This window comes from Falco biarmicus, chromosome 7 (assembly GCF_023638135.1).
Source record: "Falco biarmicus isolate bFalBia1 chromosome 7, bFalBia1.pri, whole genome shotgun sequence".
In the NCBI taxonomy this organism is placed as follows: domain Eukaryota; kingdom Metazoa; phylum Chordata; class Aves; order Falconiformes; family Falconidae; genus Falco; species Falco biarmicus.
The window spans coordinates 21,399,639-21,425,930 of record NC_079294.1 but is presented as its reverse complement, the minus strand read 5'-3'; the positions used below and the strand labels follow the sequence as shown (position 1 = coordinate 21,425,930).

Here is a 26,292-nt window from a genome sequence, read left to right as displayed (position 1 = left end):
TTAGGGACAGCAAGATGTGTCAGTTGGCCACGTTAATTAGCCTAATCACCAAAGGACGAAATGGATCTTCCATGTCCTGGCTGAGCTAAAGCTAAGTTGTGGTCCTGAGCTCCAAAGCTACAAATATACAAACAAAGCATTTCTAACAATGAAAAAACAACACAAAATGAAGCCATGGTCACAGGTAACACCACAGATGGAAGTACGTGGTATTTTGTGTGCTAACAAAAAAGTGAGGGGTTTTAGATACTCAGAACATAAACCACAGGGGCACAGTTAAGCCTTGATCTCCCAGGAGTGAAATCCACAAATAAGTAGCAGATCCCACCTCCCAAGCAGGATGAGCCTGTAGTGGCAAGGATCAAGTAGCATACACTCCACTTACACATAGAATGTAAGATTAAAACACACTTCAATCTGACTGGATAATGGCCACAGAATTATAAAAGCCCCTCAGCACTGACCTTCTTTGCACAAGCACACCACCGCACTAGAAGTGGTCAAAAGGCACCTCTACAGTCTTGTTTGCTTGGCACTGCATAGGGTTTTTTTCAGCTAGTAAGGCTCCTGGATCCTAGCAGGGGTCTTAGACCCCTTTTTTCTGCACCAAGCACCTGAACTGTATTTCTGTCACTCACCTCTTTTGCTGGGCAGCCTGGCCATACAGAGATGAAAACACACAGAGATGAAAACGAAATCCTGCTTAACTAAATGTATTCTTACAAGGAAAAAAACCCAACCTTAACACAAAAAACTACTAATCATCATCTGCTAGAGTTCGTAACTGCAGGATTGTAACTGAGGGAGAACAAGCCGTTGCATTGCTCACCTTACATGGGTGGGCAGATGCGTGTAACATTGCTTAACAAAGGGTTGTTTTGCACTGAACATCCAATAACATTTCTTTCACTTCTGTACAGCAAAGGCACAAAGGTCACTGATGCTAGGATGGGAACAGTTTTGACAAATTAAAGTTGCTGTTTATGTGAGTTAGGCCCAAATCCCAAAAGTTCAAGAGGAAGCTGGACTGAGTGAGGTAAATTCCCCGCTGACTACACAAGTGCTCTAGTACGTTTGACCATCTCAGAGCAGTGTTAGAGGAAGCTTTCACGTCAGTATTGAAGCATTTTGGAAGCAATCTTGGTAGACAACGCCTGCTCCACTGGATCCCCTGAATGCATGCCCTGTTGAGATACATTAATGCCTCCCAGCCTTTCAGACATACCACAGCTTTTGCGAGATGTGAAGACTGGAAATGGAAGATCCTAAGCTCAATACTTCTCTTTCCTCATCTACAAGGTTTACTCCATTTAACCGGTATTCTCAAGACTCAGAGGAAAAACACTCTACAAACAAAACCCACCCTCCTAATCTAACAAGATGAACATTTGTTCCCCTGACTAGTCTGGTTAAACCTGTCATGTCTCACGCCAACATGTCCTGCCTGGTGAGCAAACATCTTTGTGAAGCAGAACAAGTACAGAAGTACTAGAGGCCATGCTATTTACTTCATACTGTTCCCTATGAAACCTCTTCCTAACTTTCTTGTGCAGCCTTGACTCCCCTACAGTGGGATTTCTGTGGAGCTGCTTAAAAAAAATCCAAAAAGGTTTTCTTGCCTTAAAGTGTATCTTTTTGTCTCTTTTTCATACCCAGTCACACAGGAAGATTCCCTCCTGGTCACAGTCACTGTCTTTACCTATTCACTCTCTTTCAAGTTGTGCTCCAGTGCATTCCACAGTGGCAAGGACTTCCCTGCCCAAATCTCCGGTTCTCCGAAACACCACTGTCTTTGTCTCAGCCAGGACTTGCCACTAGCTATAGAAGCAGCACATCCAGAAAAGCATCCAAAAATAAAAACAACATATCCCCATCCTCCAGTTACTTGTCCCTGCTACAGAGGCCTCCAGTTTTCAACTTGGATAATTCATGTGCGTGCATCACTTCAGTATAACAGAGAGAACTGCAAAAGCTATTACTAACTTCTCCCAAAAAGCCCCAAACTCTTTAAGTCACCCTTGAGATTAATCCTCCCTCTCTACTCCCCTCTTCAGCCTGGGTCCTGCCACAGTTAAGTGGGTGGTCTGAAACACCAGCTGCATCTGAAGCCTTCTGCAGAGACTGTACATTTTCAGCATCTCAGATGGGAGGTTCAGGTTTAATTAACACCATGCTGAAAACAAAAGAGGCATGTTCACCATTTCTCTCCAAGTTAGCATCCTGAACAGTCTCACAACAATAAGTTGGGGGGGGGGGGTTCAGTTGCTATTTTTTTGTAAAAATTCATACACAGGGCTTCATCTTTTTTACACGATGCTTTTTCACAATAAAAATATGACAGCCTGACATAGCCGGCCAGCCAGCAGGCTACAAGTCCAAGTCAGAGACCAGCAATAACGCTCACTTTGGCTTCTAGAGGGCCTGGCAATTCTAGCAGAGTGCTGCCCCTGGATCCCACTCAGGGGTGACAGCGAACATTAGTTTTGCCTTTGGAAACAACTGAAAAAATTTGCTAGCAAGAGCTCTGGCCGTATTTGCCAACAGGAGAGAAGACGTCTCTTCGCAGAGCTTCAGCTCTTGCCAGCAGGGCAGTACCTGATCTCTCCACTAATCTCCTGGTTGTTTAGTAAGCCAGTAAGGAAACTATTTACGCCTCCCTTAGCCCAGTTCTTAGATCTCTTCTATTTATTGAATACACTCCCAGCCTCTATCACCGGTACTCAGAGAAGCATGAATGTGACCCAACCAGATAATAGTGTCACTACTGTCCTTAGCCACAGCAGCAGGGTAACCACCCAGAGTTGCCAAGCTGACTTAGCAGCTTCTTGAGCAACAAAGGCAACACACAGCCTCCCAGTGCTGCAGACAGACTACAGTGCCTCAGCTTACACATAACAGAACACACTGTCCAAGTTTTCATGCAAGTAATTTTTTTGTTGTTTTTAAACAGAGCTTTTCCTCCTGAAGAAGTGGTTGTCTTAAACTCTCCAACATTTGCTAGGGCAGGCCATATCCCTGCCTAGCATATGATGAACTCAAACCCCATTATATACCTACTGGAAGAAAAAACTAGAAAAGAGGCACCAAAACTAAAGGCAAAAATATAACTGGCATACACGCCATTTTCAACAGCAAGCACTTGTTTTATAAACCCTTCTCAAGTAGCAGACAGGAAATTCACTGCCCAAGTCAGCTGCTTTTCTCATGAGAACTTTACCACCTATGCCCTAAAGAGTCCGGGCTAAAGGTAGTTTGCTGCCTTGAGAAGGAAAAAAAAAAAAATATCTATATATACACACCCACACCCCTGTTTGATTCAAAGATCATACAGCTACCCATCGGCCCCTCTAACCCAAGCCTTCTGCTGCATCACTCTCTTGGGGAACAGCAGAAGACCAGCATGGCTGCTGTGACACTGTGACTGCAGAACAAAAACTCCAAAGGCTCCTCTTTAGGTCAGGATTTTTTTCCTCTTAAACCAGGGACTTGAATCACATGTAACATTTCTTTCTGCTTGAGGCAGGACTGAGGTTTGGCTCCAGGAGTCTTCTGCAGAGAGGGAGATGACAGGGAGAACACCTGCCAGCTTTGTTTTCAGGGTGAAATCCAGACAGGCAACATCCTTGGTTTTCCTCTCTTCCCCTGTGCACACAAATCAGCCTATGAACAGCAGAAGCCACTTTTGGAAGCCCCTCAACAGCAATTTAGTTTTAGTAAGAAGCAAGTCGGTTATCATTTCACACCTTTTTTTAGACTAGTTAATGTCAACTAAATAGCATCTCTTACCAAAGCATAAACCACTTCCTAGGCAGCTGGTCTGCAGAGAAAAAGCACCTAGACAGGCTTTGATCGACAGTACTGCCTCTTCCCCACCCGCCCCTTCCTTCCTGTTGAGAAAGCAATGACAAGAGGATGCACTTTAGTGGGAGATGCAAAAGCATGCTCCAGCTGGTCAGAGTGCCAGCTCCATTTCTGAGTTTCAGGTTTCCAACTAGCGACGCTTACCTGGATACAAAAGCTTTCAGCACAGCAGTTTCCCACTATGCACCCTCTGCTTCTGCACTGCTCTCCCCAGTCCGAGCATTTGGGTTAATACTAATACTAGGCTAGGAAATGGCTTATCAAGTATTCCACAGATAAATGTCACTGCTTGTAACAGCAGGTCTGTGCCGAGCACAACGCGACTGGGGTTTCTCTTGGCTGCCTGGCTCTGAGCAGCACAGCAACGACCTGCTCTGGGAATCATATATGAGATTCTACCATCTGCCAATATCCAGCATCTTGGGGACATTTGTGGGGGACATTTTTTAGCCCACATAATTAAATTCCAACAGAAATGTCTTCTGCAGTCATTAGAAAGATTAGTCCCTAGAGGACAGGTGGGTCCTTCCTGGTGGAGGTGAAGCATGCCCTGCTCCCCTTTCAGGGAGGTAAGAGCTGTTAGTGGGGATTTTTGCTTATTGCCCACAAGCATGCTAACCTGTGTATTTTAACTATACAAACACTGTAGCTGCAGGCACAACATCTGAAAAGGGACCCAAAACTGAACCTATCCTCTGCCAGCTGGAAACAGTTGAGAACTCTGTGTTTCTAGTGGGAGACAGCATTCACACCACAAAAGACAGACAACCAGATGTCCAGGTTTTCCACTGGTCTCATTTCTGGGGTGGAAATGGGGAGTGAAACCAGGAGAACAGATTTTGAATCTTCTCCTTTTCAGCACTCTGGATTTCTCTAGCACATGAGCAGATGGGTCATTTCCCAGAGGGACAAACCTGAGATGGCAGCTGCTGCCCGGGCCCAGTCACAACAGCTGAGGCTAAAGAACCTCTTTATATTTTACTTACAGGAGACAGAAGCCAATAAAAGACCTCCATTGTGAGCGCACACACTTCTTGCAGACCCTGCCCCTAAAATATTTTAAGCCTCCCTAAAAACACACTGCAAAACATAACCCTCTTTTGGGCTCTGTGTATTAAGCAGAGGACAAAGTCCACTGAAAAATAAGCTCTCTGTCTTTACTGGCTCCAGATGATGCTTACTCTGAAGTTAGTAACAGGAGAGCAAACTGAGCAGGACTAGAGCCTTTATAGGGAAATTACAGTTTCCCTAGCAAGGGCATACTCTGAAGAGGAGGCTTATTTTTCTTTATGTCATAATGGGGGTAAATGAGAAGAAACCAAAGCAAATAGATTTGTATATATAATCATATAGCTGTGCACTTATATAATTAGACATAAGCACTTACACTGTGTACAGTAACTGGCACCCCTCACACAGCCATCCCATATACACCAAAGCTGCTTTTTTCTCCCCCCCCCTTCTGTTTTTCTTTTTCTTTTTCTTTTTTTCTCTTTCCAGGGCAGGGGAAGAAAAAGCAAGAAAGAAAAGACTCTAATTGCAGCCTTCCACCAATGCAGTCACCATCTGGTAACTCAAGAGACACATGGAGCCGAATTATCTTAATTAACATGTTACACAGTATTTAAAAAAACACTACGCTTATTAACACTCAGCTGTGATTAGCCAACCATGGAGGATGCCTGCCAGTGCAACACTAATTATGGGTCTTGTCTGTCTTTCTATTAGAAATATGATTATTTTTTTTCCAGTGGCTCATCTCTCTCCTAAAAAGAAAACCGTTGGCATCAAAGCTTGCTCTAAAATGCAAATTCTGTTTACATTCTACAAGAGTCAAAATGTTTAGGCTATAGGAAGTTGCCACCGGTAGTTTCAGAGTGCTACAGACTGTCTTGATATAAAACGTACTTCTCTCTGCCCCTTAGAAAGCTTTGCTTCAGTTAGACAGCTCCCCCTCTCACTGAAGTTTTAGCAGAAAAATACATTTTATGCCTTTAAGTTCTTTTCTCCCTCCAAAACAGGAGCACAGACTTTGCTGTATGCTAGGCAGGGAAAACCAAGACACAAAATCCAGGCATTGAACAAAACCCTTATCTGGGAAAGGAAGAATTTCGTAATGGAAAGCAGCAACCAAAACACAACTGCACTCCAGCAGCAGATCTGCCTCTAGAAGAGTGCTACTCGCTATGACAAATGCATTATTTCCCTGTATAGGCCCACCTGTAACGCACTTCCCTCAGATACATTCCCAAGGGATTCAGCCCGACTGGCTGCAAGACTAACACTGCCAAGTTTTTCAGACTTCGCTCTACATTATGTTTGCACAGGGCAGGCTGCAGTGGGGCTCTCATCCGCACCAGGCATTCTGGACATCAGGATAACACCAAATCCCAAGACAAAAACCTGCTACTTTTAAACAAAGCCAGAACTGAAAAAATTCATTCCAGAAACATTAACAAGGAGGGTAAAATAAACCAGGAAAAACTGCAGAAGTGCTTTTAAGATCTTCTGATAAAGCAATCATATTGTTGTGCGCACACACAAATAAAGTTGCTGTTGCTGATGTACGTGGAAGCTCATGCAGCTTGCTCAGGTCCAGTAAGAACGAAGGCCAGATGACTGGTACTTTACAGCACGCCACACTGCCAGGACAATATAAACAATTTTCATCTGGGCTGCAGCTGGAGCCAGCAGTACAGTGGCTGCAGAACAGCCAGTTCAATAATACAGAAACCTGCTCTCCCCCATGGGCACAGTACAGCTTTCCAAGTGGCACATGTTTCATTTGCTCTTGTTTTCCAAGGCTGCTTCCGGCCTCCCTGTGCCTTCTTCCAACCGCCCCATAATTACTTCCACATGTTTGGAGAAGCAAGTGCTGTAACAACACTTTGTACAATCTGCGGAGTCCCAAATTCTGCTTTTGAAACCCAAACCCACAGTCTTAAGTGGCACCCAGCTAGTTTTTTGAGTCTGTCCAACCCCCCCCCCCCCCCCCCCTTCAAAAGTCTGGTTAAGAGAGTCCCCCTAAGGAAGTTGCATATGGGTTTTAGTTTGAAATTCAGATAATTAAGAAATATAAAGGGTCCAGAAGTGTTTGCTACACTGGGCAGAGGCAGCTAACACTCGTTAGGGGCCTCTCTTCCTCTCACTGGCAGTTCATCCAATACTAAATCTTACTTTATACTGCAACAAGGAGGAAATTAAGTAATCCTTTTGGTAACAAAGAACTATCAAAATAATCTGATATTCTTACAAAAAAGGAACAGGCAGCTGCACAGGAACTTACAACACCTACTGTGTAGAGGCAGGTTAGTGGAAGAGGTACTAGCATGGCATTTAACTTCAGTAACATCCACTGTCCTCAATTACTTGTGCTCATTTTAAACTTCAGCTTCACTCTTCACACAGCTTTCTCATCATGTCCCTGCCTGCCTCTTTCCAGAAATCTACAAAGCTAAAAATTAGTCTCAATTCAGAGGTAACCTGCACATTTACCCTGCTGTTGTCTTGGCTGTTCCTACCTGTGTTTTCAATTTGGATACAGCAATACCCCAAGGCTGTCTTTTTAGGATAAAAGCCTGATACACACTATGGGCTCTGGCTTCAGGAAGACCATCTGGCTCTTCAGCAAAAACAATGAGACACAATAGGAAAAAGCATAACTATCAGATGCTCACGATGATTTTGGCCATCAGGTTTTGATAGGACAGAGATGACTGATTTGTGATGACTGATATTGTTCCTCTGTTGACACTACATGAGGACATAGGGGAAATACCTTCAGGGCACAGCACAGCAAATCTCATCTCTACCAGCAAGTGACAAGGGGTGGGCAGTTTAGCAGTGCCTCAGGAAGCTTAACTTACCTGTGGATCTCCATACGGCTACAGAACACTTCCACTCCCTAAACTTCAGCCTAGTACAGTAATCAGGTTCTTTTCTCCAATAAGGCCTTTAAAAGTTCTTGCTATGTCCACTTCTCAAAATATGCTTCTGTTGTGGGCTCCAGCATGGCCATTCAAGGCCTGGATGACACATCACTTGGCTGGTAACACTAACAGCAGTAGCAATCCATTGCTCTCCTTCCACTGCATGGTGGAACTCGGGCAGACACCACCAAGCTACACAACTACCAGCTCCCCCTTCCCCAAGGGGCCAGCTCACACCTACCTTCTAACCCCAGTTCTGCTATAGTTTGTTCTAAGACTTGACACAGATCATTGCACAGTCATGAATCTGCTCAAGAGCCAAGTCCTAAACTCCAAGGGGACATGCAAATATCCAAAGAAAGAAGTTTAGAACTTAGAAAGAAGCCCTGTTGTCTCATGTGTGCATGGAAAGATCCCCAACACTAGCCGAGTCGCTTTAAAGCTCTGCCTTGGTAGGCTGTCTTCACTAATGAGCCTTCCACAGCCAATTCATTTTTCATCCTTTCAGCAGCAGCAGCAGCTGTTGCCTCTGACTCAGTCTATCCAAAAAGTACTAATTTGGAAGTTTGGCTAAGGCTGACCTAGTAATGGCATGCACACAGGTGATCAACTTTGTGCTCAACATTATTCCACTTTCACCTATGTGGAAACTGAACTGGGAAGCTCGAAGCCCTCTGCAGCTCCCCTCTGCACTGCATCTACAGACAGCTTTGCTAGGGAAAGGGAAGGGCAGCAATCATGAAATTTCAATCTGATACAACACCACACACTGGAGAATGCTTTTTTATCCCACTATGCCATTTCTTTTCTGACCTCTGGCTCTGTTCAGGGCCATTGAACAGATCAGAATCTAGTATTTGCGCAGATTTGTTTATCATTTAAGAATGACTCATCCCTGTCATGGGACTTGTCAGAACAAGCACTCAAATTACCACTGGCTGGCCAAAATTGCAGAGAGTTATTAGTCCTCTCTCACTGGAAAGCCTCACTCAAGCACACTCTGTATTTTCACTCTAGATGTGGTTACATTAGCTGTAAGAATTAAGTCATCATTTCTACCGGCTTTACAGGAGCTCAGCATTGCAAGCAACTTCTCTGCAGAGACTGGCAGGAAAACAAAAATAGCCCCAGCTGAACACTCAAGTCATCCTATTCAAAGTAGGAGACACCTCAGACTACAGTGACAGAAGCGTACCACGTGGCAAAGCTGGCTTTCCCAGAGACCACAAAGCCTTGGAGACTCCCAGTTGTGCTGCAAGTTCAACCATTCTCAGCTACTTTTTCTTGAACTGATAAGCTGATACAGACTCTGATAATTCAAAAGCTCCAAGACACAGATGAAGGTGAAGAACTAAGCTTCAAAGCAAAGTAAGTTTATTCCACTGAGAAGTGCTAGCTATGATACACCTTTCTGAATTGCCTAACACTAAGTGTGCTGGGCAATTTAAGAGCTAGCAAGGTGACAGCAGGAAAGGTGGCGTCAAACCTTGTATAACCTGCACTGAAAATTAACAGCTATTCCGTATGTGGTCTTCTCTGTTTACTGGCAACGCAAGTAACTGGCGAGTGGGTTTTGGTTGTTTTTTTTTTTTTTTGGAAAGAAGGGAGTTAACCCAGTGAAGCTGTCAGTAAGCTTGCTTCATGACTGGAGCATGACTAGCAAGAGGCATCAAGGTCTGGTGGGATGATGCTTCTACTTTGATTTACTAGTCACAGAAGACACTATCAAGTTCTGGCAGAACAGGCAGAATCCCACACATTCCACCCACTCAGATTCTGCTGGGGATCAAATGGCACATGGGAAGTAAATGGCAACTTAGTATAATCTTTACAAACACAGTGTATTAAAGAAGTTAGATTTTCAGCCACCTCCTTTGAGAAGACTATCTTGTTATACAGATGTAATAGCTTCAAAGTGTTCATTTTTGTACTTCCATCTTCCTAGTACCTACCAAAGCTCTAAGCAACTCAATAGATAGGAATTAGCTAATCGTCAAAAGCGTACCTAGCAGCAAACATGAAATCTGTCTTTCTAGCTTCTCATCCCAAACACCCACAGGGTAAACAAAGCCAAAACGAAACAAGCCAGGATTGGGAAACTGTTCAAAAAGCAAGCTCCTTCCACAGCTGGCAAGAAGTGTTCAGAAAAGATGTGAAGGACTTCTCACCCTTTGAAATACTACTTGCCCTCTGATACTTTCACTATAGCCACTGGAATCAAAACACAGGCAAGTCGAAATATCCAGCTGAAAAAGCATGTAATAAAAAAAAAAATAAATAGGTTAGAGGTAGCAACTGCCAAGAGAGGACCCATTTGCAGCACTAGATGCCTGATAAAAAGATAAGAAAAGATGAAATACCATTCCTTCCATTTGACATAAAAAGTTTATAAAACATACAACCCAAAACCCAGCAGTATAACTGTTTTCAAAACAAAATCTTCAAGAAAGAGAACACATCTCCTCAAGAACTGCTAAACATCAGTCCGACCTCTTTGCACTTTGCTGCTTTTAAGCAAAAAGAAATAAAAGTCTACATATCCTTTGCTTCTTATTTATATTCCCTGGTAACCTAAACACGTTCTTTGTTCTTCAAGAACTAAAATACCAAGTTAAAACTTAAAAAAACCAAATCAAACACTCTCATAATGCTTTATTATGAAGTTGCTTTTGCTCTTCTCCTGGTGTTGCTGGAGCACAGCTGGCCTGACAGATGCTCAAGAGCCTTGGAGACACACAACTCCAGCTCCAACTTACTGCCACAGAGCCAGCCAAAACGTATCTCATCACTGACGCAGATGTTACGGAGGCCAAAATTTTGAAGCAGGAGGCACTGCAGCTTAGTAGGCTCAAAGGACCCCAGCCCAGAGACACGCTCCATCAACAGCTAACCTGAGGTTTTGCCTCCCTGCCTCACCTTCCCTCTTCAGAGCTTTCCTGCCTGCCTTTATGAATATATAGTTTCAAGTAGTCTGGAAAGTGCAATACAATCACTTAAGGGTTCTTGTCACCACTGTAATTAATTTCAATGACAAAAATTTACAGATTAATTTAAATGCTTTAATATTTGTGTCTCTTCCTACACAAGGAAAGCCAATCCAGATGTAGGATTTCATAGTTCAGTAGTTCTTCCACACAGGTGTGTCTGTCCAGGAATTTACTTCAACCTTTACTGCCATAAACAGGACTAACACATAGCTAGGGACACATATGCTGCATTACCACCTTGCAGAGTTACTGTCTGGTTTTAACTCAACAACACTCCTTTTGTGCCAGCTGGCTTTTTATATTATTTGTGACATTTCATTAAGTTTCATTTATTGTTTTGAGGCACTTGCTGTTCAGGTCTCAAGTGGCTTCCTTCACTACATCTTATCTACACAGCATCATCAGTCATGTCAGAGCAGTTCTTGCTAAACCAGCACAAGAATTTCTCAGGGCAACACAGGATAACAACAGTGTGAAAATACTTGAGCTTTGGCTGCATAAAGTACCCAGTATCACACCACAACAATAGCATTTTACCTGGATCACTCTACTTTGACAGGCCCCGCTGGAATGATACCATTATAATTTCCTGCCAGCCAGACCATGGGGTCTAGAACATTGCATTATTGGAGAGAGATTGTTCCAGGCCAGGTTCTTCCAGACAACTTGGTTGGTTTGCAGATGTTGTTACAAAACCCTATTTCCTTGAATGCCACAAGAACCAAAACAACATGAAACGATTTTCATTACCTGTTGTCCTACACATTTTCCAGCCAGCATTCATAGCATCAAGTTGGAGAAATTTCAGGTCCCTCTTCACCTTCTTACAGTTTTGCCTCCTCCTTTCTAAAGTCCTACTGCTCCTCCTCACAGCCATCTTCCAAACATGAATGAGAAAATTCCTGCTCAGCTCCAGCATCCCCTCACATCAGACAATAAGCTCAACTGTTCTAACTACCTAGCTCCATAACAGAGATGGAGCTGTTAGCTGGGATTTCGGGGTGTATTGTTTTAGTTTGGGTGTTGTTGTTTCGCATTTTGGGTTGTTTTTGTTAAGCACTTGCCTCCAAGAACAGTTTTTGCACATTTCAGCAAAATTCAAGTAAAAATGTTAGTGGATAATAGCAGTATTCACTACATTACTACTTGTTCCTTTTTGTTTAAATTGTCAATCCAGCAGGACATCATCTCAACCTTGGTTTCAAGAGCTGCAGAACTATCTTATCTTCACTGGGAGAGACAGATGACTTATCAGAATGAAATGCTAACTTTACACTATAAAATGTCACAATAGCAACTCAATTCTCTGATACTCTGAGAAACAGGATGAGGAAGGCCAGATGATTTCAAAAGACAAATAGCGGTTTAAAAGGAAGATTTATTTATTTATAGGTTCATAATTCCCTAGAACATAAAAATCCCTTCCACTACTCTACTCTGGCCAACAGAAAATACACACATACATATATACACTAGTCTAGCAGACAGATTTCACAACCATCTTCTTCTGACTCAGGCTTTGGAAGGGAAACATTAAGCAAGAGCAACCAAGACAGTAGGAGAAGTTACAGCCCATCAGCTAAAAACAACATCATCTTTCCCAAATCATGCAAGAACAAAGCAGTTTCAAAGAATCCCCTACACAGAAAAAGCACATTTCAGATGCTCCCCAGGGAAGAATGCAGTAGAGGAAGCTGTCGGAGCATGCCTGAATGCCACAGAAAGTGCTCCGCTAGGCGCAAACGGGAAAATTCATGAGCGTTCCCAGCTTCTGCAGAGCTGGGGCCGGAGCTTGGAGGAATGCTGAGAACACCCTGGGGAGCCCTCACACAGCTGGACCCAAATCTGCCTTCCACGTCATCACACAAATGCACGTGGTAGAAAGCAAGCATCCAAATCCCAGCTCTTTCCCAGTATCAGTGCTCCCATCTAGTATCCCCTTAACCTAGCAAATAAAAGAAGTAAAAGCAGCAGCATCTTCCCCCCCCCCCCCCCCCCCCCACTAAGAGTGTTTACACTATCAAAAGCTTAAACTAGGGGAGGGCAGAAGTTAAACTATTCTTTTTCTCTGTGTTCTCTCACCAGAGGCCTCAGCATTAAAACCACTGCCAGGGTAAACTTTCTGCAGCTACATTTCCCAAGCCTTACAGATCCAGCTGCCGAACCTGGCTTACACACACCTTCCCAGACCTCACTAGGTTCTGCCCATCAAACCTGGCTTCAGCCAGGTATCTACAGGTCCTGGGCATGGATTCAGCAAGCCCCATTCCTGTGAGAAGGCAGCTCACAAGCAGATCACCTGACACATTCAAGAAAAATGCAACATCCACAAGATCCTTCAACACATTGGGCACCCCACACCCTAAAAGCTGACTCCATGCATGTTCCCAAGTCACTTTTTCAGGGAGCTGAAGAAAGCACCCCTTGCATGGGGCTCCCCAGACAGAGGGTTCAATTCAGGCTCAGTTAGTTCTGAGGCACTAGACACCCACACAAGGCTGGTAGGTACAACCTCAGGAGCCCTGTGCCCTTCCAGAAAGGCAGGTGAAGGGCAGGGTAGATGTGCAGACCACTGACTCCAGCCCACACTCAGTCACCATCTGACCACTACTTCCCACACTAAATGTTTCAGCATCCCTACTGCCATTTGTAGACCATCACCCAGCCTCACCCTCTATGTCTCCTACAGAATTCAGGTTCTCTCTACTCTCCATGAACTCCCTGAACTGCAGAGTCTCTCCTCCTCATTTAAATAGATGATTCACAAGTTAATGCTTGCTTTTTTTTTTCTCCCCTGCAGCAGATAGCAAATTTTTCCCACTGCACCCTTTAGACCTCAGTTCAATAGAGAGGCAATAAACCACTAAGTGTTACAGCCAGATGGAGTTTACCAGTTGTCACAAATGAAGACTCCAGACAAAGTGAAAATAAACAGTACACATAGACAGCGCCCCTATACCAACTGTTTCCAAGATGTAGTAATTCTATGCCAGGCCATTCTATGCCATGATGTCCCTTCAGCTGCTCAGGGGAGCTCAGTCTACCAGAAGGTTTGGTAAAAGTGTCCAGACAGCACTTAGAGGTTTCTTGGTAGTGAAGTGAAAGTCTCCTATCCTTTGAGATCCATTTACTGTATGGTTCAACCTCTTGCCAGTTAGTGAAGTTTCTCACACAAAGGAAATTGAAGACCCAAAGAAATCATGCTAAAAATAGCAGAAATGCTGCCCCCCAGAGAGATGCACTTGGGAACTCTCCCAACTGTGCATGCAGACTCCTTGAGAACACTTAAATAACAGACACGGATGTCTTATGTCTGAAAACTAGTGGGTCAAAACAGCACGGAAGTTATTTTGATGCTAATAAATTAGCATCCAGACTGTAACACAAAGTTCCAGAGAAAAGACAGGAGTCTGTTTACTAAACCTATCAGTTACTGGTCTGTAACTGATCTCTTTTTCACACTAACATAAAGCATTTCAGAGAACAGGACACGCATTTAATCAGGAAGAATAAGCATTACAGGGGTAATAATGTAGACAGAAATCTGAGAGCTCCAAACCCAAACTTGATCACTTTGGTCAAGTTCACTGGGAACATATGGTGTCTTGAACATACACCATCTAGGAAGACCGGATCAACAGCAGGTGTTACAAAGCCATTCCGATAAAGACAGAAACAGTATCTCCTTTACCCAGACTTTTCCTGGTTTTGTTCATTTGTTTCCCAATCTCCTGCATATGATTGGATAAAATGGGATTTGAAGGCTCTCAGGGGAAGGAAATAACAGAAACCCCACTGTCTTAGCAGTAAGGCAACAGGCACTGCAGAGCCGTGTTTAGCAGGCAGCAGGGAGCTATGAGGACAAGAGACAGTATAACAATTCCACAGCCCCTTCTTTCAAACTTATGGTAATTTTCCCTTCTTCCAATCTCCTCCACCCCCACACAATTTGCTCAGCATGTGAGATTTACTCCCTCTCACCAGATATATCCCATCGAGCACAGACACTGTTAGAACTTTCTTACCATTGCCAGCACAATTATAGTCAAAGACTGTCCAAAGGCTGTTGCATTCAATTTCACAGTGCTGATCACGTTAGGCAGCCTGCAGTGCCATCCTTTATTCTGCCCCTTGTCCACCCCTGCCTTTTCTATTCACTTTTTAGAAAAGGCTACTTTAGCCACACTTAAGATCTAGGAAACCACTCGTAAGAACAGCTATATTCTGGTAGCTGACATGAAGAACAGGGGACAATACTTTTAGGAGACAGCTTCAGCCTCAGTGGAAAGCAGCTCAAGTTTGGAACAGAAGGGAGAAGCATTAGGAGTATCTACTTTCCAACTGGACTTCCTCATAATAATTTATATCTTTCATCAGGGTATTAATGAAATAGTGGACAGCCCAATCAAAACAGAGTTCCTCTGTGTCCCCTCCTCCCAAACCACTGCTCCCTGGTCAGAGCACTCAACTTGATTTTGACTACACATCCTTCAGCTAACACCACATTCCCTCCACGCATGCACACAAGAGCCTTCTAAAACCTCACGAGGATTTTATATTAGGATGAAAGTACAAAAAGCCCTTTTCCAAAACCTCTGGATTAGATCGCTTGACCAAGTAGCCAGGGATTTCAAAGCTACCATTTCCAAAATACACGTTAAGAGCAGCACTGTCAAGAAACAGACTTCCATTCTCCCAAAGGGTTACTCAGTGACAAACCTTAGAATAGGTTCTCAGTTCTTAAACTGATACTACAGTTGTGCAAAAGGCCATTTTGTGGCTAACACCATTATACTGTATCAAATCTCACCAGAAATAAAGGTGACTTCCCAAGAGTAGAAACATCTTTTAACATCTGGAAAACTAGGGTGTTCCTCAAAAGACAGACCCACTGCTCTTCTCCATTCTCCTTTTCTTGGTATCTTGCCTGACGACAAAGAGAGCAAAGGCTTCCCAAACACTGGGAAAAGCCACCTGGATTAAAACACTGGACTTCTTTCCCCCCATTTTTCTTCCCAGTTGGTATGGCTTCGTTAATAAGGTGGATGGAGGTGTCTATCTTACATTAAATGCCATGATCTACTTTCACAGCCCTACACCCAGAAGAATCAGAACTTAAAGCCATGAATGCAAATCACAGCAGCCTAGTTATTGCACGTCAAGGCTGTCAGTGTCACAATCTCTGGGTGGAAGAGACAGTCAGACAACTGACATTTACTCTTTAGCTCACAGTGTAAACAGAAACCAAGTCACGATCTCTTCTGCTGCCACAGGACACTCATCCCACACTACCCTGCAACAACTACACTGCCAGGCCCAGTGTCCCTTCTGCAGTAATTCCACAGAGAAGAGCGAGCTACCCAACCGCCCCTATGTTTTCCTCTCAATAGCTGTGGTTTTAGAAGTTACCCCTTCCTGCTCCTCTTAAACTCCTCATCAGCGATGGAAGTCACTCTGGTGTGTAGAACACACTCCAACAAGAGCATTCCTCCATAACAGAGGGGGTTTGTAATCACATACTTTCTTATTCAGGGGCACATACCTCTGCCAATTACAGAAACTGCTTGCACTGGAAAGCAAAAACATGTTTAAAGCTCCATTTTAGCACCATTAAAGCAATTTGAAAGTGAGAAGCTGTCATTACGTGGCAGGCAGAACTACACAGACTATTATGTATTCTGAAGACCACTGCTTGGAAACTTCTAATCCCAGTCTAACACATTTACTGGCAACAGATTTCCAGTCTAGACTCTGCAAAAAGCTCCCAGAAAAGCAGGCTTTCCATAATGCTCCATTCCAAGAGGAGGTCATGTGGCTGCAGGTACAAAATTAGGACATATTAAGGGACCTGGCACTCTTCAGTAAGAATGGTTGAAAACATTCAAAACCAAGGCTCACAGCAACGGGACCATAACGTGAAAAACCTCTTGAGCCATCACAAGCTACTAGACTGAAGTGATTTCCTTCTAAAAGCACACAACACCTGCACAGATAGAACTACGTTGTAGTCAAAGAGATCTCCAGGGCTGCAGCAGCCCATAGGAACAGGAAGGATGGTTTTGCAAGAGGTGTTCCTAGGACAAGTATGAACAGCCACGTCTGTCATACAGCATCTGTACTGGCTCCAGTCAGGGGACATGCTTGTTCCACAGTTGAGTACCTGATGAGACTGACCAAAACATGGCACGTTGCTTTCAAATGCTCTTCTTGATGACCTAACAAAAAGGATCACTAAGAAAACCACAAGAAAACATTTCACCATTGCTGCATAAAACTGCTTTATTCAGCATACTATTTTCTTAGAAATCATGCCCTGGGGAGCCCTCACACCGGGGCTCATGCTAATGCTGAAGATAATAGAAGACCCTGTTGTTACTGTGCAAACTGGGAACACGGAAGCATCTTTCCAGGTAGAACTGCTGCTAGAGAATTAAGCTTCTCTACATCAGTATTCAGAGCTCAGCCAGCTCTGGCAATGTGTCTGTTCTCATCGTAGAATGGGACAAGCTGGAAATATGAAGCTCTCTTGTACTGCTGGTAGACTTTTAGTACAGATAATTAGCATTGTCCGGGGGTACATGCTCACCAAGGGGAAATGAAAAGGCATATGACTCCACCCTGCCTTCCTGAAACAACTCAGAGTGGGCTGCCATCACTGCAAATTAAGGGAATGGATTTATGCCTTCTTCCGAACGCTGCCTCAGTCTGCTTACTAGTCAAGTAACCTTTGGAGAAGGCTAGCTTCAGTCTCTCTTTATGGATTTCCAGACGCTGCACAGAGTAATCTCATGTTACTCAGTCATGATGGGAATTTTGCAGCTCTCCTTCAGCACTGTATTGCCTGCAAATCTAAGCAGCAGGATGCCAAGTCCCTCCTTCAGACTGTTAAAACACACGGGGCAAAATTTTCAGCAGTGCTTGCATGACTTGAGACATCCTCTCCCAACTGATTACCAGTGGGACACAAGCACTCTGGAAAATTCTATTTGATGGTAAATGTATCTGACACGAGCATCATCCCGCCAGATATCTTCCCTAATTTAAAGAAGATGCAATGCTATTTTTCTTTGCTATTTACTTGCTTAGCTGTCATATCACGTTATAAAGACCAGTTTAAGCTGACAAAAGAGCAAACAATTTAGCCAAAACTAAACTATACCATGAAGAAGGGAGGAATTTATGACACAAGCTTTATCATACAAAAATCCTTTTCTGGCATTCTGCACCATCTTCCCACTCCCACCTCATGCACTCTTGCTGCTTGTTACACAGAATTCCATTACTCTGCTCAGCCATTTCCTTTCCATATTTGTCTCTATTTTATGCTGACAGGAACAAAAGAAAGGACAACTTTATTGTAAGGATCTATTTGAAACTCAGTATCTCACTTGCTTCTCTGCATTTAGAATTGTGTTTTCGTGCCCTGGTTTCTCCCCTCCTAGTACATCAGAGGCATATTAATTCAGTCCTCTTAAACATCTATGGACAAAAAGTACTTGCAGTGGGAGATATAGCAGTTAAGTTCTTACATCTTCAATTATTTTTACTGAATTGCCCATTCTTTTAAAATTTGCAGTCTTGTTAAAAGTACATTTGAAAAAAAGCTCACAAGTTTGCTACTAGCTATTTCCAAGTAATTAAATTCATTAATCCAAACAGGGAGTAAGGGAAATAAACCTACTTTCTCCTTCATGAATTTTTTCCTCTCCTCTTACTCCATAATAATTATAAATGCTCTTATCCCACTAAATATTATGACCAGCACTTATTAATTCTATTTTTTGCTGCCCTTATCTTTCTCTTGCAAGCCTTAAAACAGTAATTGCCCTGAAATTGGAGAGAATGACAGAGGATTCCCCCCCTCAAGTAAACCTAAAATTTCATCAGCCCTCCAGAAACCAGGCCGTTTGTTGTTTCCTGCATTCTTTAGTTCTTAGCTTTTTAGTTCACAGCATTCACATTTAATTTTTTCTCTAGCCTACTTCCACTACCATACTGAATATTTCATTTCTACCACCACTACCAGAAAAGACAAAAGTTTCGAAAAGAGGATGCAGAAACTCACACATCCCAAAGCCAGCCACACAAATATGCACAGTAGCTAAGTTTAACTGCAAATTCAAAAGCCTGTGCAACCAGAGCTGGTTGCACAATGACTCAGTGACTAACCTCCCAAGGAGACAGCTGGCAGATTTGCATAGCTGTGTCTGCTGGCACATTTGCAGAAACAGAAAAAAGACGAGAATGACCACAGTGACTTGTGGCTCTGCCACCCTGTGCTTTCTGTCCAGCTTACCTCAGGCACAGGGCATCCAAAAAGCTCCACCTTCACTCAGTGAAGGTTCAGTTGAGCATCTAATGTTTAAGACACTCCACCCTTGCTGAAGTTTATAGACAGTTGTGCTCTACAGAAATAAGCAGATTACTATAGGCCTGGAGACTGGCAGTTTGAAATACATTGAAATAAGCACACACACCTCGTCAGCAGCCACCACACTCCTGGAAGGCCTTCTGCAGCTCCTGTTTTCACATGGAGAAGTTACTGTGCCCAGGAAGGGAGGCATGTAAGTACCCTGGGCAGTGTTTACAGAAGAAACTACTTTTGCTCCTCCTTGAGGCCCTGAGGAACAGCTTACCTATGGCCCAGGCCTGCCATCTCTCTCAGGAAGAGCTACCAGTTCTTCCCACTGGTCTCTGGCTGTTTGTCCCTACGCAGGAGCTGTGACTCACCGCAGGAAACCCTGCTCATGGCTGCTCCCAGCAGCACCCAGAGCAAGGGACAGCCATGACTCGGGCCAGCACAGCTTTGCAAAACCACTTGAACTATGCCCTACAGGAACACACAAGAGAAGTCCTTGTAGGGGCACACTTAAACCTATGCATACAACAATGCCTCTTCAAAACACACCTTTCCTTTCTTATTCAACAGTTCAATACAGACAGCTCTAGCAACACTGCTCAGGACAAGGCTCCAGGCGACCACAGCATCTTCTGCTACACAACCTCCAACTGTGCTCACAGAGTCAAGCCACGGGGCTCCTGTTTTGGACACTGTGGGTCAGCTGATTTTAGGGCCCACACAGGGTTCAAGAGGTTGCACAAAGTACTCTTGCCTCTCTCTGGCAGGCAAACAAGACAATTCCCTTTGTTCTCTTGCCCCAGGGACCAGATGACCAGCCTGCTTGGCCTAACCCATCATTTCAACAGCTAATGGAACCAGAGAGGAAAGAACAACTGCAGGAATTTTCCGCTAGAGCCCAGCATATGTAAGGCCTTAATGCAAGTTTCTAGCACAGGTAACACTGGAAAGGGGAAGTGAACTCGGTGAAAAATGAAGAGCAACTGAACACAGATCCACTGTGAGGGTAATGCAAGAGAGTTGCAAGAGACAGGAGTTAAATTTCACTACAGAAATTTTTATTTTTAAACAGGACATTATAAAAATAAAATCAATTTCCCAAGGAAACACCCTGAAATCTTGTACCTGGGCACAGAAAGTCTTCTTCGGTACCAGAAATGTGGAAGGCAGACAGTTAATAGGATGCGTGTGCTGCCCATTTCCTTTGGTTGAAATACATGAGACAAACTAGTATAATTACCTTAACCTCTTCCTGTAAACATGACTTCAGGATACGTCTCTAGCATACAGTTATGATCCCAATACAGACCCTTTAATTTTACTTTTCCATTGGAAAATTCTCAGTCACTCCAAATCAGCAAGAACGAACGTTACCAGCAACAATTTCACATCTACCAGCCCACATTTAGGGCAATAAACAGCCAGCTTCCTCGCAACAGCAGCAACCCACTTTTAACATGGTGTGGTCACCTTCAACAACCCTTCAGGATCCACATGCAGGGAAAAAGCAGAGATAGCCAGAAAGCAGCTTTTCAAACAACAGCCAAAATACCCTCCCCTCAGAACCTGGGGGCTGTGGTAATCCCCTTTTTGAAATGCTAATGTCATTACAACCATAGCACCAGAAGACAAGCAGTCGGGCCTGGGTGACAGAGCCTTTGCTGTGCCCTTACACAGACGATTTAAGCTGGGCCTTTTGTAACCCTCCTCCCCAAAGCTCCCTGCTCGGCATCATGCTTGACAGGAGCTGCAGCTGCCATCTGACCCTCCTGAGGAGTAGGGGTGGAAAGATCAAGCTGATGAATTCGTGCATGCGGGGCAGGGGCCGGGGGCACAGCAGCCATATGCTGTGGCCTTGTGTTCTCCAAACGTGCATGTGAGGACAAAGATGGGCTCGGGGAAGACTTGATAAAAGGCAAAGCAAAAGGTCCCCAACTGTTCTCTTGCTACTGCTAAACAATTGCACGACAGTAAAAATCATTACAGCTAGTCATTAAACCAGACACAACAGATACTGGTGTAGGGGCTCACAGCTCAAAGAAACAAATCAACATAAATACATCTATCCTCACAGCCCCTGGAACCAGCTCAGCCTCGGGCAGGAATCTCTCCCATGGAGAAAGCTACTCCAAAGGCACGAAAAGCAGTCAACTTCCCTGCAAAAGCAACTGTAACTAATTGCCATGGGGTGATCCGAGACCAGACCAGACACCATGAGTTTCATCCTGCCACCACGCGATATGTAACAACTGGCAGATGGTTACCAGAGTGCTTTCTAGTTTTGTTTTCAATTTAGTGTTCAGTTTTCATTGCCTCTGACACCGGTCAGGGAATCACCAGGGAATAACCCACTTCAAGTAATGATTCTGTTTTAAATACTACAGAATTCACTGGAAAAAGTGTTTCCTACAACTTACCATTTCCTACCATCTTCCAGAGAGCCTCCCACTACAGGAGAAAAGGGAGACCACCGCAACAGCTAAGTAGTAAATCAAACTAAGTTTTACACCAGGTGAAATACAGGTTAACTGGAAAAGCAAGCTACAGGCTGAAACAATACTTGCTATTCACAAACACTGCTTTGTTGACAGTGATTCTCACTTCACTGTGAGATTGGGTGAAGCTACTCTAATACCACTGAAATAATACATAAGAGCCCCAAATCCCACTGCTGGAAAAGAAACGGGAACTATTTCATCTTTAAAGTCCAGTCATTCCGCTGCTGCTTGGGTGTTTGAACTATCTATGTATTAGTATCTGTATTTAATGAGGACAGCCTCTGTCACCACAGAAAGAAGAAAGGTGGCAGACCACTCTGGAAAGGGAGGTGTGTTTGGTTTTGTCTGTGCAGGGTGCTCACCGGCAAGCACCTTTGAAATGGTGCCACCGACCCCAAATCATTTTAAAATAAAAAACACAAAAAGCTTTAGTTCTGCAGGTACCCTCCCTTGGTGCTACTAACCAACCAGGGTCAGGAGAAAGATTTCCTCCATTTAAAACAACTGGTTAACATTCAGCAGATGGAAACAGACTTAGTGATAGATGCTTCCCTGCTGTCACAGGATGCAGAACAGACATTCATTTTCATCCTCTCAAATCTCTCCATGGCACCTGATGTAGCCAAACATGAAATACTCCTGACCTGCCTCAGACAAGTGGCAGGTGGCCAGAGGTATGTGGTAAAATGGTTAAGTCTTTGCCTCACCCTGATGGTGGTCAGAGAATAAATCTCTTCACAACACCTGTAGTTAGAAGCTTCTACCAGTCTCTCAGTTTTACTGACAGCAAGAATCAAGGATGCTAAAAGCAGCCTTACCTGTGTACTGAATGACAGGCTGCAACATCTCCTTTCCCCCATGCAGTCATACTACTGCCCGTCCAGGGACTGATCCCAACCATGGGATCAGCTCATGACTGGAAAAAGCTGGGTAAAGTGGGACCAAACATGACCAAGGCAACACTGACAGGAAAAAAAAATAAAAAAAAACCCCACCCAACAGTGCTCTGAGAAGGTGCTTCAGCTCCGAGGAGTCTCCACAGCTGGAGGCACATGCCAAGAGGTAGTGAGTTCTCCAGGGTGCTAAAAGGAGGCAGAACTTCTCAGAGAGGCAAACCCCTTCCAGCACAGCACCCACACTGCACTTCAAGTGTGTACGCCCACCAGAGACATCTCCTTATGCCAGCAGACAGTGATCTTGGCCACCACTGCATAGACCTCCTCTTCCACGTGGCAGAAGTGCACTAACAGTGCCTGACTGCCAGTCTTGTGATAACGCCTCAAGACCAAACCTGCCAACTGCGTTTCACTGCTGCTTCAGTGATCCAAAATTGAACAAGGATCCTGTACCAATAGAGCGCTCAGCTCTCCCAGCACTGTGTATCTCCCCCAACTACTCCAAAAGTGGAGTCTGACTTACTAAATGCCATGGAGGGAACAGCCACTAAAGCACAAACTGTCAACTTAAAGAGAATGTTTAAGTATGAGAAGTAAATATACACAGATTCAAAGTGGCAAGACCTAAAGGTTAAAACTATGCTAGCTCAAGGACATCACATTTCTGTATCACAGCAAGACCTACTTCTGCTTTGGGCTACTGACTAACTTGTTGGCAAAGCGGAGGACTAAATGAATACAACTGGAAAAACAAACTTGCTACCTTCACCTGCCCTAACCCACTCTGATATAACTTCATTCCACTCACAGTGACACACAGACCCCACCTGGAAAACATCACCATCAGCAGGGACTGAAACCCTGGACCCTTGCCAACACCAAGGTATACCAGCTTTAATAGGTTTATCTTGTTTACAGGAAGGGCTTCCCTACAGTGGGTGTAGCAGCCAAATAAATGCAGGATGGTGGAGAAGAGCAAAGCAGCTTTTAACTATATACCTGAACACAAACTAAAAAAAGCAGAACTGTCACAGAAAGTCACGGGTATTTCTCTAAACACGGCAGCAACTTCCACTTCAAGTTCCTCCCTATGTCTTGTTTCACATGCAGTTTCCATATGGTCTCTCACAGTTCCCCCGCCCCAGATCCTGAGCCAGGATGTTAGAGCACTTGTAGGCAGACACAGCCAGTGCTCCAGCAGCTGGCATATTCACCCTGCTCTGCTCCTGCCTTGAGGGGATTCATGCCTTGAAGCTTCAGTCCCTGGAGCGCATACACTTTGTAACCCTCAAATTCTTAATCTGTCAGTGTCTCATTAGTCAGTCCTGTCACATATAGAAAAGCCTCAAAAGCCTGATGCTGTAAAGGCATATCCTGCATCCTCCTGCATTAAGACACTCTTACCTAACCATTAAAAAACCCCAAACCCACACACATTTTTCTGCTAGAGTCCTCCCTCCCAAGGCCATTACTGTTCTCAACCATTCTAATCTGCTTACATAACTAAAGCACTGCCTTCGTTCAGGACTTACACTACTTAACCACCAAGCCACTAATTGGCTTTTTAAACCACCAGGATCTTTTTCACAACTCCATCTGTGGAAACCTTCACCCTCCTGTTCTGCTGCCGCCCTCCCTGTCCCCCTCTTCTCTTTCCTAGATTCTTACCCTCCCCTGATCCTCACTCACCTTCAATCCATTCTACCACCTTCCCACAAATCTCCATTCAATTCTAGTCCTTTTCTATGCCTGAAGTCTCCACGTAGCTTCATTCCTTCAAAATACCCTAGTTCAACTTAAAACAGGAAAACCACCTGTTGTCTCAGCAGCTGACATCCCTGTTGGAAAAGAAGCAGAAGAAAATGCAAAGTTGCCCAAACAACAAAATCTGTAAGATCACAAGACAGTTTTATCCTCTTTCTGATGGATAGTTTTATGGGTGCCTAAGGATATGTCTGTCACAAAACTCGTTATACACCACGTTGGTCTTTTTCTCAGGACACAGCAAGTGTTCCTTCAAGCCAGAAAAGCAGCTGCAGCCCATGGTTTTCTAGTTATGACTCTGCACATCAGGCCTACCACGTTCTTCCCTGTCTGTGGGTTGAAAACTCAAGAGAACATCCACCAGAGGTGCTTATCTCACTCTACAGCAAAGCAGCTTTTTTCAAATCAGACATGCTTTTCCCTTTACTAATCAAGTAAAACGTATCTCTCAAAAGCAGCAGCAATGTTTCTTTCTCTTGAACAAGCAAGATTTTTTCCCTATTGAATTAAGATGACTAGCTAGACCTAAAATGCTGAGCCCACAGGATTTAAAGATTTGTTACTCTACTGTTCCAATTCTTTGGCTTCTGCTTCCCCTGAAATGCTTCTTACCACACCAAGTGGATAAATGCACTTTCCTTGCATTCCTGGCATTGGCCCTATAGAAAAGAAACACAGGAGGCCTCGCCATCCAGCACCAACCAGGCTACACAAGCAGTACAAGGTACACTAAGTGCACAAGCAGTGAGGGAGCACCTCCACAACCTGAGATTAGGCAGTCTTCTCAGCACAGGAACTCCAAAAGTTCCCTGTCCCCTTTCCATGATAAAAGGGATCACCGTGCTAGGCTGGGGCACAAAGCTTATTTTATTCTTCAACAGGTTAGCAACAAGCTCCCTCTAGCCCAATCCACCTAGCACATCCTATAACTCATCAAGCAGCCCCATACCTAAGGGATTACTTCAAATCTCTTCAACAACATCTGGAAGCAAGCAATTCACTGGTCCTCCAGCTCCAGTACAACACTTTGCAGAAGCAGAGCCTCAGGGGGAATTCCTGCTTGCAGAGGAAGATGAACACTCCCCAGAGGTTTCAATTCATTAAAAGGAAAATGTTTTTTCAGATGCAGATCAGTGCACACAGATAAGCAGGTACAACCTCTTGAGACAATGCCATAATCCTGTCACTGGGTTCCAATTACTCTCACAGAGGTACAAGCATTTTTGAGCTTGCTGTTCAAGTGCCCTCAGTGCCCTACCTTCACTCTTGACTATCAGCAGCTTGTTACTAGCAGTGTTTCAGCAATCCTCATCTACACACAGATTGCTGGTTTTAACATAGGGCCTTGACAGATTCAACCACAAAAGCCAAAGACTCCACAGTCTACAGCCACCCACCTTGCCCTACCACTTGTTTCCCCCTTATCAGCCATGTAAGCATGCTGAGGACATACCTATTCCACAGCTTTACATACCACACACCAAATATTCCAGCAGTATTTGCAATAACAGCCCAGGCTGAAGTTTGCCAAAGCTCCAGAGAAAACTCACTTCTTGTTCTGCCATCCCCACTGCAGAATTAGCAATAGCTGGCAGCATGAACAGGAGGTGGTAACTGCTCATGATGCTACAGGTTAAACATAAGAGCTGGAGAAGCAATGGCAGACATGGCTTGCACAGATGAAAAACATTCAACCTATCCTAAAAACATAATGCCTCAGCTGCAACAGTAACCACTTTAGGTCTCAAGAGGGACAGAAGTAGCAAAAGAATTGTCATATAGCATTAGGTGGTAGCAAGCAAACATTCTTCTGTCCCGCTGCGAGGACTTTCCCCATAAGACTAGGAACAAACCCAATCTCTTCCCAAATGATTGGCTGAAGTAGGTAAAGAGGAAAGACTCAGTGATAGAAGGAAGCTGTGTTAAAACAGACAAATCTGTGTCTTCAACCTCGCAGGCTGCAGTCATCAAGGGACACCAGGATGGCAATCAGTCAGA

General features: G+C 44.1%; 1 protein-coding gene across 9 annotated transcripts in view; it reads right to left on the bottom strand.

Annotated features, from left to right (window-relative positions):
* The window catches only part of SUSD6 (sushi domain containing 6), an 86,322-nt gene that overhangs the window by 15,395 nt on the left and 44,635 nt on the right, over nucleotides 1–26,292 (bottom strand). Inside the window, exon 3 of one of the 9 annotated variants that reach the window (XM_056345704.1) lies at nucleotides 24,220–24,368. The exons of the other annotated variants lie outside the window; for them this stretch is intronic. Coding sequence (XP_056201679.1) covers nucleotides 24,220–24,256 — 37 coding nt within the window. The 5' untranslated portion in view covers nucleotides 24,257–24,368. The remainder of the gene's footprint in view (nucleotides 1–24,219; nucleotides 24,369–26,292) is intronic. 9 annotated transcript variants of the gene reach the window in all.